This window comes from Hyperolius riggenbachi, chromosome 10, assembly GCF_040937935.1.
Source record: "Hyperolius riggenbachi isolate aHypRig1 chromosome 10, aHypRig1.pri, whole genome shotgun sequence".
NCBI classification, from domain to species: Eukaryota; Metazoa; Chordata; class Amphibia; order Anura; family Hyperoliidae; genus Hyperolius; species Hyperolius riggenbachi.
This window is the reverse complement of record NC_090655.1, coordinates 181,891,064-181,907,405: the sequence shown is the minus strand read 5'-3', so window position 1 is coordinate 181,907,405 and position 16,342 is coordinate 181,891,064. Positions and strand designations below refer to the sequence as shown.

The 16,342-nt window shown below is 43.2% G+C and overlaps 1 protein-coding gene across 2 annotated transcripts in view; it reads right to left on the bottom strand.

Annotated features, from left to right (window-relative positions):
- Positions 1 to 4,960: 4,960 nt before the first annotated feature.
- The window catches only part of MTG1 (mitochondrial ribosome associated GTPase 1), a 57,904-nt gene continuing 46,522 nt past the window's right edge, over positions 4,961 to 16,342 (bottom strand). Inside the window, exons 11-12 of one of the 2 annotated variants that reach the window (XR_011024271.1) lie at positions 14,534 to 14,635; positions 5,329 to 5,407 (exon numbers count right to left, since the gene is read on the bottom strand). Coding sequence is in view for 1 of the 2 variants with exons in the window: in XM_068255327.1 (XP_068111428.1) it covers positions 5,310 to 5,407 (98 nt within the window). In the remaining variant the exon portion in view is untranslated. Of the gene's footprint in view, positions 5,408 to 14,533; positions 14,636 to 16,342 lie in introns of both variants that reach the window. The other variant, XM_068255327.1, reaches the window with a different exon arrangement.

Sequence of the window (16,342 nt, the reverse complement as noted above, 5' to 3'; positions counted from 1 at the left end):
ACAGTTCAATCCACAGAGTGGCAGCTTTGTACAAGTTTCAGTAGTGGTTGATACCACTTCTTATTTGTACAATAGATTTGCAATGGTTGTGCACTGTTATACCACATTTCTAGAAATTCAAAGCAATCTTTGCAAAACGTTTCAGGTGTCAGTTTTAAAGCAAGCACTATGCAAACACATTGCTGGGCTTTCAGCAAAGTAGCTTGTACTACTCTAGGTGGGAAGTGAGTAGGAACTTTGAGTAACAGGAAGCTGTGGGAACATTGACATTCCTACGGGTAACAAAATAAATGTGGTGACATTGACCCAACTGGGTGGCTAACTACAGAGGGAGCCAGCAACCTCATGGGACACCTGCCCAAACGTTCGATTTAGGGCCAAAATCATTGTTCAGGCCAAGAAAAAAAGGTATATACATGACTTATGTCACAGGATAGTGAGCTATATAGTACCAAATTGTCACTCATTACTATTTGCTAGACGAAGAAGGGTGTTTTACTAATCCTCAAACACAGTAGAATGAAATACAACAAATATTCACGAAGCAAACAATTGTTACTCTGTTTCCATATGTGTGTGCTAGTTCTAACAATGACTTGTTTTATTTTGCTGCCTGAAAGAGTACATTTTTATGGATGGAAGTGACAGCTTCTGTCTTGTCAGGAGCTTGTCAGGAATATAGTAAACATTACTGACAGTAATTTAGCAATTTTTTCTACATATTTAATTTTTCTACATATTTAATTTTTCTACATATTTCTGAGAGCAGGAGAAGAGAGAAGGGTCAATATAGTTCATGTTTTTCATTTAGGGACACTTAACCCCCTTGGCGGTATGAAAAATACCGCCAGGGGAAAGCGCAGCAGTTTTAAAAAAAAAATAAAAAATTTTGAATCATGTAGCGAGCCGAGGGCTCGCTACATGATAGCCGCTGCTCAGCGGCATCCCCCCGCCCGCTTCGATCGCCTTCGGCGATCACCGATCAGGAAATCCCGTTCAAAGAACGGGATTTCCTGGAGGGCTTCCCCCGTCGCCATGGCGACGGGGCGGCATGACGTCACCGACGTCAGCGACGTCGGGACGTCATTGGGAGACCCGATCCACCCCTCGGCGCTGCCTGGCACTGATTGGCCAGGCAGCACTCGGGGTCTGGGGGGGCCGCGCGCCGCACCGGCGGCGATCGGGGTGCTGGCGCAGCTAGCAAAGTGCTAGCTGCGTCCAGCAAAAAAAAAAATTATGTAAATCGGCCCAGCAGGGCCTGAGCGGCACCCTCCGGCGGCTTACCCCGTGTCACACACGGGGTTACCGTCAAGGAGGTTAATAGACTGCTACTGAGCAGAGACAACAAAACATTCAATCAACTTTCTAAATGTTTAAATATAAAATAAAGTCCTGGGATGTCAAAAAAAAGTCATTTTTAGGAGTAGGAGGATAAATACAATTGTTTATCTCACCAGTTTATTTTCACCTCGGGTTCACTTTAATTATTGGTAAATGTTTGTCCGGGTGTCACATATCTGCCAGTATCACATTCTTTCACATCCCTGGGTAGTGTGCAGGACCGTACCCATGTCATATGAGGAACAATGGGGCACAATCTGTCTATACTGCTGTTGGTGCTATTGTTTTTATGGCAAACTGATGTTTTGAATGTGTTCATCTACTGTTTATGGCCAGCTTCATTTGTACACAACCCTTTCCCAGCTGAGCAGTTTTCTGTTATTTTCAGAACAGATCAATTTCAAAGATGCAGATGCTCTTGCTTTTAGGCAAATCCCTAAGGATTTTCTAGTGATTAGTGAAACTTTTTATCGTGAATGCAGATCATGTACCTATTTGAGACATGCAAATGTTCATTTTACAAGTTCATAAATTGTTATATACCGTATATACTCGCAAGCAAGCCGAAGTTGTGGGGTCGGCTTGCTTGCGAGTGATGTGCCTGAGGGTCGTCCCCCCCCCCGCCCTCTCCCCCCGTGGCCGCTGCTATTACCTTAGCTCCGCGGCTTCCTATTCCCCTGTCCTGCTCTTAATTAAACAGCAGCTCGCCCCACGGTGGCTGCTGCGTGATGACGGAGGAAGTCGCAGAGAGCGGCTTCCTGGTTACTATGGGAACCTCTCTCTGCACTTCCTCCATCATCACGCAGCAGCCACCGTGGGCCAAGCTGCTGTTTAACTAAGAGCAGGACAGGGGAAAAGGAAGCTGCGGAGCTAAGGTAATAGCAGCGGCCGTGGGGGGAGCAGGTGGGAGAGGGCGGGGGGAGCGGGGGGGGGGGGGGGGACGCTAAACTGGCTATCCTGGGCACTTTACAAGCTATACTGGGCATGATATTAGCTATCCTGGGCACTATACTAGCTATCCTGGGCACGATACTAGCGATCCTGGGCACAATACTAGCTATCCTGGGCACTATACTAGCTATCCTGGGCACTATACTAGCTATCCTGGGCACGATACTAGCTATCCTGGGCACGATACTAGCTATACTGGGCACTATACTAGCTATACTGGGCACTATCCTGGGCACGATACTAGCTATCCTGGGCACTATACTAACTATCCTGGGCACTATCCTAGCTATCCTGGGCACTATACTAGCTATACTGGGCACTTTACAAGCTTTACTGGGCATGATACTAGCTATCCTGGGCACTATACTGGCTATCCTGGGCACTATCCTGGGCACAATACTAGCTATCCTGGGCTCGATACTAGCTATCCTGGGCACGATACTAGCTATCCTGGGCACTATACTAGCTATCCTGGGCACGATACTAGCTATCCTGGGCACGATACTAGCTATACTGGGCACTATACTAGCTATACTGGGCACTATCCTGGGCACGATACTAGCTATCCTGGGCACTATACTAACTATCCTGGGCACTATCCTAGCTATCCTGGGCACTATACTAGCTATACTGGGCACTTTACAAGCTTTACTGGGCATGATACTAGCTATCCTGGGCACTATACTGGCTATCCTGGGCACTATCCTGGGCACAATACTAGCTATCCTGGGCTCGATACTAGCTATCCTGGGCACGATACTAGCTATCCTGGGCACTATACTAGCTATCCTGGGCACTATACTAGCTATCCTGGGCACGATACTAGCTATCCTGGGCACGATACTAGCTATCCTGGGCACGATACTAGCTATCCTGGGCACGATACTAGCTATCCTGGGCACTATACTAGCTATCCTGGGCACTTTACTAACTATACTGAGGCACTACCTTCCTATACTGGGCACTATACTAGCTATACTGGGACACACTGGGGGGGATCATGCGGCCAGCATTTCCTACCCCCGGCTTATATGAGGGTCAATCATTTTTTCCTGGTTTTTCAGGCAAAAGTTGGGGGGTCGGCTTATATGCGGGTCGGCTTGCTTGCGAGTATATACGGTATATATTAAAAAACATGTATACATTATATTGTGGTAGCATATCAGCTAATTAGAGCAGAGTTCCCTAACCCTGTCCTCAAGGCCCACCAACAGTACATGTTTTGCAGAAAACCACAAACATTCACAGGTGAAGTGATAAGTGTCTCAGCAAAGCTGAGACACAACCTCTGGGGATTTCCACAAAATATGCACGGTTGGTGGGCTTTGAGGACAGGGTTGGAGAACACTGAATTAGAGGAAAGGCATCATTATAAATGTGTTGTTGTAAAGTGTGTGACAATCGATAGAAAAAAAAAGAACCGCATGATAGGTCACAAAGGAAACCTTATTACAACAACCCTACAACTGATTACTGCAAATAGTTTCTAGCGGCATACTTGCATGAAGACCTACTATTGCCAAACTTGATCTGCTAACTGAAATCTAAAGGTTGTCAGAATTCTTTAGGAATGACACTGCCATTGGCACACGTGGAGTCATGTGCGCACAGTTTTATTGGGTTCTACCCCCTATGTAGACCTCTCTGCCTCAAGCCGTCCTGTCAGACCACGCCACCTCGTTTGCGCGTCCCCAATGTGCAGCTCGACTAGTTTCATCACTGGTGTGGCTCATCAGGAGCATGTAAAAGTCATATTGTAACGGGGAGTGACCACTGCTTTGTGGTGTGGTGGTGGTGTACAGCATTTGAAGGTCGGAGTGTCGCCTTAGCCAGGATCTCTATTGAAGACTGATAGTACTTGTTGCCTATATTAAGAACTTGGTTACCATTGAGAGCTTCTTTTTGGTTTTTAATTTTGGTTTTGAAGTAAAAAAAAACAAAAACTACTGACCAAGTTTGCTCTCCTGCATCTGGACCACTTTTTTTTAGTGTTGCACTGCCCTACTATTGTCTTGGCTTAGGAACACTGATTTTTAAAATGAGAAAAAATAAAAACCAACAAAAGAAACAGATTTGGAAGAATTAAGGCATCAAATGAATGTGCCTGCTCAAAGTATTGACTGTGGAGGAAGGGCAGAAACTGTGTGACCTAGGTCACCACAAGAAATCTTTCAAATGCTCAGCCATCACAAACACAAAGTAGGAGGACAATAATGGGGACACGATGGGGTGGGGGCATGGTAGTCAAGTGGCAATAATGGGAGCATTAAGAGGACACTATAATGAAGGAAGCACTAATGAAGGCACTGTAATGAGCTATAATAAGGAAGCACTGTGATAGCAGTAATAAAATATTTGCCTTAGGTAGATTGTGCCATATATTAGACTCCTGCAGTATATGCTGTGTATTTAATGTCCACTGTAAATTACTGGCCACTTGCCACTTCCCAAGTTTGCCATAATGCCCCCAGCGTGCTGATTATTCTCACTCGCCTAGATTAACAAACTGCAACGTCTGTGGTGGATGTAGAGCAGATAAATTCCAGCAGTTCGGCAGCCTAGGTCACACCCTCTATCAAAAGAAAATATGAGGCCCTGTATCATTTATTTTGGGCACTGGGTCCGCACTAGTAGCACAACAGGATTGTGAGGAAAACAGAGCATAAAGTATTTATAAAAATGTATTTATCAGATTATTTGGTTGAGGACAGAAAATGTATTTATCAAGAATCCTGGAATTCAGTGTAATATCAAACTGCTGATCGCATTGCAGGTTGTAAAGTTAAGGCTGATGTAAGCACATGTAAGATTTCTCTGCCATTAGAACTTATTCCATCTGGACGATGTAAATTCAACAGCCTGCTGTAGCCATCGTACACAAATGAAACAAAAGGCAAACTGTTATCTGGTGATGAAATAAATTAAAATGGTCATAATGCTACTAACAGCACATTGATATATGTAATCCAAAGGCACCTCTTCTTTCATTGTTCCATAAAGATAAATTATACTGTTTGTTAGTCCAAGGTCACTCTCCCCAAGACTCCTTTGCGAAAAGCACGAATGAATTCATAGGCAGCAGCACTGTAGTCCGGTATGGTTATATTGACATCCCCTATCAAAAACAAAAATGACAGGTATGAGTATGAGACATTTATTTAACCATTTCAGCCCGTGAGTAATTTTTTACCTTATGCATCAGAGCAATATTCACCTCCCATACATTTGCCAATAACTTTATCACTTATTATCAAAAAAAATTGATATATATCTTGTTTTTTCTGCCACAAATTAGGCTTTTTTGGGGTGGTACATTTTGCTAAGAATTATTTTTTTTCTAAATGCATTTTTTACAGGAATATTAAGAAAAAAATTGAAAAAATTCATTATTTCTCGGTTTTCGTCCATTTTAGCTGTAAAATAATACATGCTACCATAATGAAAACCTATGTATTTTATTTGCCCATTTGTCCCAGTTATTACACCATTTAAATTATGTCCCCATTACAATGTATGGTGTCAATATTTTATTTGGAAATAAAGGTGAATTTTTTCAGTTTTGCGTTCATCATTATTAACCACTTCGCATCCAGACCTTGTTTTCCCCTTATTGACCAGAGCAGTTTTGACGTTTTAGCCATTTCCCTATTCAATCAGCAATAACTTTATCCCTACTCACGGCACCTAAATGATCTAGATATCGTTTTTTTTCAGGATAAACTAGACTTTCATTGGGGGATATTTTGTCCTGAGAATTTTTTTCTGCGCATTTTAGCGGGAAAAAAGAGGGAAAACCGTTAAAATTGCATTACTGCGCAGGTTTTCTTCAATTCTACTAAAAAATACAAAGTGCTACAGTAGGTAAAAGACATGCCATCAGTATTAAGTCCCCCAAGGATAGATAGCCAGATGTGTGCCCAGTATCAGACCCCCCAGTATAGCCAGATGTGCCCCCCAATATCAGCCTCCATTATAGCCAGATGTGTCCCCGCTTTTGCGACCCCCCACATATATATATATATATACAGCTGCGTATCCCAAATAAGCACCCCTCATTATAGCCAGATGTGTCCCCAGGATCAGTGTTCCCCATTATAGCCAGATGTGCCCCCAGGATTAGCGCCCCCACCCCATTATTGCATATGTGCCCCCAGCATTAATTTATGTCACTCAGGACCAACAGATGTGCCCCCCATTATAAAAGCCCCCACCACATTACCCTGATGGGCCCCAATAATAATTTCAACCCCACCCCCCTTCAGATTTGGATCCCACACCCTGTTATGGGCAGCCAGATGTGCCCCACCCCCTTACCACTATGCCCCCCCCCCGGCCAGATTGTTAAAAAATTGCTAAAAAAGCACCCCTCAACAGCTCTTTTGAGAGCTAATCTTGTTCTTGTGATCGATTTTTTTTTTGTGTGGCCCACTTGCATTATATACAGCCCTGTCAGTCAGTTGCAGCTGGCCTTTGGCCCCTTAATTCCTACTGTGCCACTGCCAGGCCCAGCACATTCAGTGACTACCTTTGTGTGTGACAGGCAGCTGCACATTTGTAATCCCATCCCAATCACTGCACCTGTTCAGTGCACCTACCTACGTGAGTGCACGCATTGTTAATACCACCAGTCATTGCACTTGTTCACGGTACCTGTGTGTGTGTGTGACAGGTGCACATTTGTAATACCCAGCAGCACTGCATAAACCTACCTGTTGTTCAGAGCACCCACCTACCTACATGAGCGCACGCAGTAACTGTACCTGTTCACGGTACGTGTGTGTGTGACAGGTACACATTTGTAATACCCATCACTGCATATACCTATCTGTTATTTAGTGCATCCACCTACCTACGTGAGTGCACGCAGTGTGATATAAAAATGAATGAGGCATGGATCCCAGAGGGCTACTGCCCATCCGAAGACTAAGTCAGTCCCCGAACACAGCATCTCTGCCTGCACGCCGTGTGACTGCCTGCCCCATGACTAAGTCGGTCCCCACACAGCATCTCTGCCTGCAGGCCGCTTGACTGCCTTCTCCGCCACCACCAACAGGGTCCAGGACTCCAGGTGGATTCCTTAAAAATTCAGCTAGCAGCGGCCACTATAATAATTTTTCTGGTGCGTGTACATGCCTACCTAATTTTCCTGGCTGCACTGCAGCTGCAACAACAAAACAAAAGGCATGTACATGTGTCAATTCCCCTTCGTGATCGTTACCTTGCCGCGGTGAAGGGGCTTGCGTATCTCAATGAAGCAATGACCGACGGCTATATGAGAGTTTCGGGGTTTCACACCCCAGATAATAAGATTGTTGCTTCATTGTGGCCAGACAAAATTCGATCAGCTGGACAGTCACTGTTGTTCTATCATTGAGCTACAACAGCCCGGCGACCATATGGGATTGAAAACGGCCACGGCCTGCACTCTCGCCATGGTGCGCACCAGTCCAGCACAGCCGTCACTACACAAACAGCTGTTTGCAGTTTGTTACACAGTGAGTTTGGTGTGTCAGTGTGAAGCAGTACTCTAATTACACTCCCTGATTGATGTGTACAAGATGTTTTAAAGCACTTTAGGCCTCCAATTTAGCATGCAATCTGATTTCTGCGCTTAAAACGCTGCTTTGCATCAAATCCAGATTTTTCCCCGGGACTTTTGGCGTCTATCCCACTCATCCATGCCCCCCTCCCCCCCCAGGGGATAGACTCCTTGAAACATCTTCTCCATCACTTTTGTGGCCAGCATAAATGTTACTAGTTTTCAAAGTTCGCATCCCCATTGAAGTCTATTGTGGTTCGCGAAAGTTTGCGCGAACCAAACCTTTTGCTAGCCATATCTATACAAAACACACTTTTTCTTCCCCAAAACTGGGGGGGGGGGGTGCATCTTACATTCCACAGATACGGCATTGTAGCCGCCGTCGCGCTCCTATCCTCTTTCGTCTCGCTCTTGTCATCCAAAGGGGAGCCGTCATTCAGGATGAAGCTCTTCAGGATCCCAGCCGCCATGCTCCTCTTTTCCGCAGTCTCCGCCTGTAGACTGCAGCCTTGTGGTGTACACGAGCTGCCACCATTCATCCCTGGTTACCCGGTCCTCCTCGCACTTCCTGGTTACAGTACCTCTACTGTGTGACCTGCAGTGCACGTGCACCTCAAGTCATTCCTGACCTCGGCGCACGTGAACCGCAGGTCACACAAGAGAGGAACTGTAACCAGAAAGTTCAAGGAGGACACTGTAACCAGAGAGGATGGCGGTGCATGTACACTGGAAGGCTGCAGTCCACAGACGGAGACTGTGGCAAAGAGGAGTGTGGCAGCCGCGATCCTGAGGATCTTCATCCTGAATGACGACGCCCCTTTGGATGACCAGAGCAAAACAGAGGAGGAGAGGATCATGGCGGCAGGATCAGGTGAGATGTTTCATGGGTTATGGAGGATTTGGTCAGTAGACCTTAGGAAAAAATTCAAAAGAAGGACAGGAGCCCAATATGGTGTAGTATGTTTAGTACTTGAATTGGTAACAAGAGAAAGAACTGGGTACTCACAAACAAGGGTTGCCAATTGCAACCACCTTCTGCATGTGTGGGGAATACTAATCCCTCACTCGGGTAGTAGGATGAGATGAAATCTTAATGGTCGCTCTCTCTAAAAAGATGAGTTAGGGCCAAACAGCCCGTCCCTTCTCGGGAGGGTCAAACTACTAGTAAACAGATTGAATGAGAGACGCCAAAGGTGTTGTGTAATAAATGTAGATATCACAATATGAAAAAGAGAAAAGAAGGTATCTTACTTCAATAAGATGTCTAGATTCTCTATAAGGATAAATTAGTGTATTGCACACTTTCAGCTCGAGGTGCCCAGAGTTCCTGAATCAAGCCCTTTTGGCACTTAATTGACCTGAGGAAGTGAGCGCGTGACTCACGAAATGTGTTATCTGAAAGTGTGCAATAAATTTATTTATCCCTATATAGAATCTAGACATCTTAGCGAGGTAAGATACCACCTTTTCCTCTTTTTTTCATATTGTGATATCTATCCTCTGCAGCAGAAGAACAAATACAACAAAGAACAGCTCTTTCTGCTGCAGAGGAAACAAATGTCTATGTTGCAAAAATATGCAAAATGGCCCGAAAGGAGTATAAATCATCCATCAACAACAAAGTCTGGCAGATCAACCAGTGCCTGACTTGTAAATCAGACTATGTAATTTATTTGCTAGAATGCCCTTGCAATTTACAATATATAGGCCGCACCAAACAAAAATTGCATAAACGTATTAATAAGCATAGGGAAAACATCAGAAAGGGCTATTCAAAACACAGTGTCTCTAAACACTTTGATGACTTTCATAATAGAGACCCATCTTTAATGAAGATCACCATCTTAGAACAAATTTTTGATGGAAACAAATTCAACCGTTTTAGGAATCTCTGTAATAGAGAGACCTTTTGGATTTTACAGTTAGAAACTTTAACACCAGATGGTCTGAATGTTGCAATTGAAAATATGGTGAACTAGAATCCGTATTATAGTTTTATAATTTTCTGGTTGAATACAGTGAAATAACCTGCCTTTCTGTATATATGATTATATTGCAATTTTTTTTATTATTATATTATTATATATTTTTTATTTATTTATTTTTTTCCCATTATGCGTTCATAATTACCATTAATGTTACTTTCATTAATCCAACCACAGAGTATCCATAATAGTCCCAGTGGTTGTTTTTACCCTTTGTGTTTTTTTGTTTGGGTGCTTTGCTGCCACCTAAAGAACCTGTGTGCTTATTGCACCTTAATCTGATCAATATATTTGTATATCCTTTATAGACTGCAATGAAGCCAGTTATGGCGTTTTTAATTAATTTCTTATATTTTATCACATTTTTTCATATATATATGTATAAAACAATTCCCACCCATTATTTATCAATACCTTTTAACTTCAGTATTTTTATTTTTTAACTTGATTTTATCATAGTTAAACTTGGACTTTTTTCCCTCCAAGACTGCAAAGGATTTTGGGATTTGTATTTGCATACCCACATGCATTGGCCAGCTTGTTACCTTTGTTAACCAATCACAGTCTGTCTTATTGTATTTAAATGTACTGAACACTTGTACAAATGTTTTTCGCCTGAAGAAAGGAGAAAGCTTCTCTCCAGAAACGCGTTGCGTAATAAACATTTTCTTATTTTTTCAACCAAACACGGACTTTGCCGTGTATTCTTTCTGCACGCACTGCACCTTCCAGAAACCTTCAGCAGCACACTCTATCCCCACACATAGTGGAAGATCAGAGTGCAGCTAACAAACTTGCACACATAGCCTCCAGGCTTTTCATCCAACAAGACCCAGTGAGCGGCCATCTATGGAGATCAGCTGATGTGACCGATCCTGTTTGAAAGCACCACTGCTGCCTGCGTCCCCGGCATAGAGAGGGACAAAGCTAGACTGCTGACAGACCCATATGGGCTAGTCAGTCAGTCCTAAAGGTGAGATCATTCCCCGGCAGGCTTGCCAGGGACAACTGCTACCCTTCTGAGTGCGCTCTCCTCTCTCTCCTCCCATTCCCCCCACCCCTTGTCTATACAGATCATCTAGTTTCATGGGTTTGGTAGGGGTGTCTTGACACCCTGAAAAAGAAGACACAGGAAACACAAAAAGGACGGGAGCCCAATCGCGTAATACGTCTTAGTATAATGTATAATGGTATAATATATAAGTGGTATAATGAAAACGACTCACAAAGGCGGGTTGCAGAGGGGCAACCGACCGCAAAAAGCAGGTGGAGACCATAAACCCGACTCCACTCGGGGTGGTCCAACTGGACCCGCTGGCAGTCGCTCTTAGAAAAATGGACAGTTTTCCCCTGTGGTGTGAACCACATGCAGTCTGTCTGAACCCCTCCAACAGGATATGTTGGGGGGTATACAGTGGGTTGCAAAAGTATTCGGCCCCCTTGAAGTTTTCCACATTTTGTCATGTTACTGCCACAAACATGCATCAATTTTATTGGAATTCCACGTGAAAGACCAATACAAAGTGGTGTACATGTGAGAAGTGGATCGAAAATCATACATCATTCCAAACATTTTTTACAAATAAATAACTGCAAAGTGGGGTGTGCGTAATTATTCAGCCCCCTGAGTAAATACTTTGTAGAACCACCTTTTGCTGTAATTACAGTTGCCAGTCTTTTAGGGTATGTCTCTACCAGCTTTGCACATCTAGAGACTGAAATCCTTGCCCATTCTTCTTTGCAAAACAGCTCCAGCTCAGTCAGATTAGATGGACAGCTTTTGTGAACAGCATTTTTCAGATCTTGCCACAGATTCTCGATTGGATTTAGATCTGGACTTTGACTGGGCCATTCTAACACATAGATATGTTTTGTTTTAAACCATTCCATTGTTGCCCTGGCTTTATGTTTAGGGTCATTGTCCTAATGGAAGGAGAACCTTCGCCCCAGTCTCAAGTCTTTTGCAGTCTCCAAGAGGTTTCCTTCCAAGTTTGCCCTGTATTTGGCTCCATCCATCTTCCCATCAACCCTGACCAGCTTCCCTGTCCCTGCTGAAGAGAAGCACCCCCCGAGCATGATGCTGCCACCACCATATTTGACAGTGGGGATGGTGTGTTCAGAGTGATGTGCAGTGTTAGTTTTCTGCCACACATAGCGTTTTGCATTTTGGCCAAAAAGTTTCATTTTGGTCTCATCTGACCAGAGCACTTTCTTCCACATGGTTGCTGTGTCCCCCACATGGCTTGTGGCAAACTGCAAACAGGACTTCTTATGCTTTCTGTAAACAATGCCTTTCTTCTTGCTACTCTTCCATAAAGGCCAATTTTGTACAGTGCATGACTAATAGTTGTCCTATGGACAGAGTCTCCCACCTGAGCTGTAGATCTCTGCAGCTCGTCCAGAGTCACCATGGGCCTCTTGACTGCATTTCTGATTAGCACTCTCCTTGTTCGGCCTGTGAGTTTAGGTGGACGGCCTTGTCTTGGAAGGTTTACAGTTGTGCCATACTCTTTCCATTTCTGAATGATCGCTTGAACAGTGCTCCTTGGGATGTTCAAGGATTTGGAAATCTTTTTGTAGCCTAAGCCTGCTTTAAATTTCTCAATAACCTGATCCCTGACCTGTCTTGTGTGTTCTTTGGACTTCACGGTGTTGTTGCTCCCAATATTCTCTTAGACAACCTCTGAGGCCCTCACAGAGCAGCTGTATTTGTACTTACAGTGGAGGAAATAATTATTTGACCCCTCACTGATTTTGTAAGTTTGTCCAATGACAAAGAAATGAAAAGTCTCAGAACAGTATCATTTCAATGGTAGGTTTATTTTAACAGTGGCAGATAGCACATCAAAAGGAAAATCGAAAAAATAACCTTAAATAAAAGATAGCAACTGATTTGCATTTCATTGAGTGAAATAAGTTTTTGAACCCTCTAACAATAAAAGACTTAATACTTAGTGGAAAAACCCTTGTTTGCAAGCACAGAGGTCAAACGTTTCTTGTAATTGATGACCAAGTTTGCACACATTTTAGGAGGAATGTTGGTCCACTCCTCTTTGCAGATCATCTCTAAATCCCTAAGGTTTCGAGGCTGTCTCTGTGCAACTCTGAGCTTGAGCTCCCTTCATAGGTTTTCTATTGGATTAAGGTCCTGAGACTGACTAGGCCACTCCATGACCTTAATGTGCTTCTTCTTGAGCCACTCCTTTGTTGCCTTTGCTGTATGTTTTGGGTCATTGTCGTGCTGGAACACCCATCCACGACCCATTTTCAGTTTCCTGGCAGAGGGAAGGAGGTTGTCGTTCAGGATTTCACGATACATGGCTCCGTCCATTTTCCCGTTAATGCGATTAAGTTGTCCTGTGCCCTTAGCAGAAAAACACCCCCAAAGCAAAATGTTTCCACCCCTATGCTTGACGGTGGGGACGGGGTTTTGGGGGTCATAGGCAGCATTTTTCTTCCTCCAAACACAGCGAGTTGAGTTAATGCCAAAGAGCTCTATTTTGGTCTCATCAGACCACAGCACCTTCTCCCAGTCACTCACAGAATCATTCAGGTGTTCATTGGCAAACTTCAGACGGGCCTGCACATGTGCCTTCTTAAGCAGGGGGACCTTGTGAGCCCTGCAGGATTTTAATCCATTGCGGTGTAATGTGTTTCCAATGGTTTTCTTGGTGACTGTGGTCCCTGCTAATTCGAGGTCATTCACTAACTCCTCCCGTGTAGTTCTAGGATGCTGTTTCACCTTTCTCAGAACCATTGACACCCCACGAGGTGAGATCTTGCATGGAGCCCCAGAGCGAGGTCGATTGATGGTCATTTTGTGCTCCTTCCATTTTCGAACAATCGCACCAACAGTTGTCACCTTCTCTCCCAGCTTCTTGCTAATGGTTTTGTAGCCCATTTCAGCCTTGTGCAGGTCTACAATTTTGTCTCTGACATCCTTGGACAGCTCTTTGGTCTTTCCCATGTTGGAGAGTTTGGAGTCTGCTTGATTGATTGATTCTGTGGACTGGTGTCTTTTATACAGGTGACTAGTTAAGACAGGTGTCCTTAATGAGGGTGACTAATTGAGTAGAAGTGTCTAACCACTCTGTGGGAGCCAGAACTCTTAATGGTTGGTAGGGGTTCAAAAACTTATTTCACTCAATGAAATGCAAATCAGTTGCTATCTTTTATTTAAGGTTATTTTTTCGATTTTCCTTTTGATGTGCTATCTGCCACTGTTAAAATAAACCTACCATTGAAATGATACTGTTCTGAGACTTTTCATTTCTTTGTCATTGGACAAACTTACAAAATCAGTGAGGGGTCAAATAATTATTTCCTCCACTGTACATTAGATTACACACAAGTGCACGCTATTTAGTCATTAGACAATGTCTATAGGCAACTGACTGCACTCAGATCAAAGGGGGCCGAATAATTATGCACACATCACTTTGCAGTCATTTATTTGTAAAAATATGTTTGGAATCATGTGCGATTTTCGTTCCACTTCTCATGTGTACACCACTTTGTGTTGGTCTTTCATGTGGAATTCCAATAAAATTGATTCATGTTTGTGGCAGTAATATGACAAAATGTGGAAAACTTCAAGGCTGCCGAATACTTTTGTAACCCACTGTATAAGCACAATATGGGTGAACGAGGTTCCCTAGTGTGTATAAAATTCTTTAAAAACAAATAAAAACGAAAGAAAGAAAGAAAGGTAGCTTACCTCAAATAACAAAATCTTTGTATCAACAAAAGATTTTTACAATTAAGCACAGGCAACGCATTTCACAGATCTAAGCCAGCTTTCTCAGTCCAATGACAGTATCTAAAGTAATAATAGGTAGGACTCCTCAGTACAAATATATTCAAAACCAATAAATAAATCAATACACAGTATTGACTAGAAAACATACATTATAGTTGGAATTATGTTCAAACATTAGATCCAATACTATTTACATATGCAGCTCATTAGAAATTATACACATATCCATGCATATATATCTCTGTGTAAGATAATATTCCACGTTATACATAAAATCTTTTGCAAATTATCAATACAAATACATTCGTCCAAAGATGATCAAACTGCAATAGGCTAAGTGTAATCATAAATAATAATAATAAGTTAGGGGCCAGAAAATTCAGTTGATACAAACTTGAGCATTATGCAAACTTAAAAAACAGAATTGACTTGGACAAATGTACAGGTCCTTCTAAAAAAATTAGCATATTGTGATAAAGTTCATTATTTTCTGTATTGTACTGATAAACATTAGACTTTCATATATTTTAGATTCATTACACACAACTGAAGTAGTTCAAGCCTTTTATTGTTTTAATTTTGATGATTTTGGCATACAACTCATGAAAACCCAAAATTCCTATCTCAAAAAATTAGCATATTTCATCCGACCAATAAAAGAAAAGTGTTTTTAAAACAAAAAAGTCAACCTTCAAATAATTATGTTCAGTTATGCACTCAATACTTGGTCGGGAATCCTTTTGCAGAAATGACTGCTTCAATGCAGCATGGCATGGAGGCAATCAGCCTGTGGCACTGCTCAGGTGTTATGGAGGCCCAGGATGCTTCAATAGTGGCCTTAAGTTCATCCAGATTGTTGGGTCTTGCGTCTCTCAACTTTCTCTTCACAATATCCCACAGATTCTCTATGGGGTTCAGGTGAGGAGAGTTAGCAGGCCAATTGAGCACAGTAATACCATGGTCAGTAAACCATTTACCAGTGGTTTTGGCACTGTGATCAGGTGCTAGGTCGTGCTGAAAAATGAAATTATCTCCATAAAGCTTTTCAGCAGATGGAAGCATGAAGTGCTTCAAAATCTGATAGGTAGCTGCATTGACCCTGCCCTTGATAAAACACAGTGGACCAACACCAGCAGCTGACATGGCATCACTGACTGTGGGTACTTGACACTGGACTTCAGGCATTTTGGCATTTCCCTCTCCCCAGTCTTCCTCCAGACTCTGGCACCTTGATTTCCGAATAACATGCAAAAGTTGCTTTCATCCGAAAAAAGTACTTTGGACCACTGAGCAACAGTCCAGTGCTGCTTCTCTGTAGCCCAGGTCAGGCGCTTCTGACACTGTTTCTGGTTCAAAAGTGGCTTGACCTGGGGAATGCGGCACCTGTAGCCCATTTCCTGCACACGCCTGTACACGGTGGCTTTGGATGTTTCTACTTCAGACTCAGTCCACTGCTTCCGCAGGTCCCCCAAGGTCTGAAATCGGTCCTTCTCCACAATCGTCCTCAGGGTCTGGTCACCTCTTCTCGTTGTGCAGCGTTTTCTACCACACTGAGGTGTCTTGATACAGCACTCTGGGAACAGCCTATTCGTTCAGAAATTTCTTTCAGTGTCTCACCTTCTTGCTTGAGGGTGTCAATGATGGCCTTCTGGACAGCAGTCAGGTCGGCAGTCTTACCCATGATTGCGGTTTTGAGTAATGAACCAGGCTGGGAGTTTTTAAAAGCCTTAGGAATCTTTTGCAGGTGTTTAGAGTTAATTAGTTGAT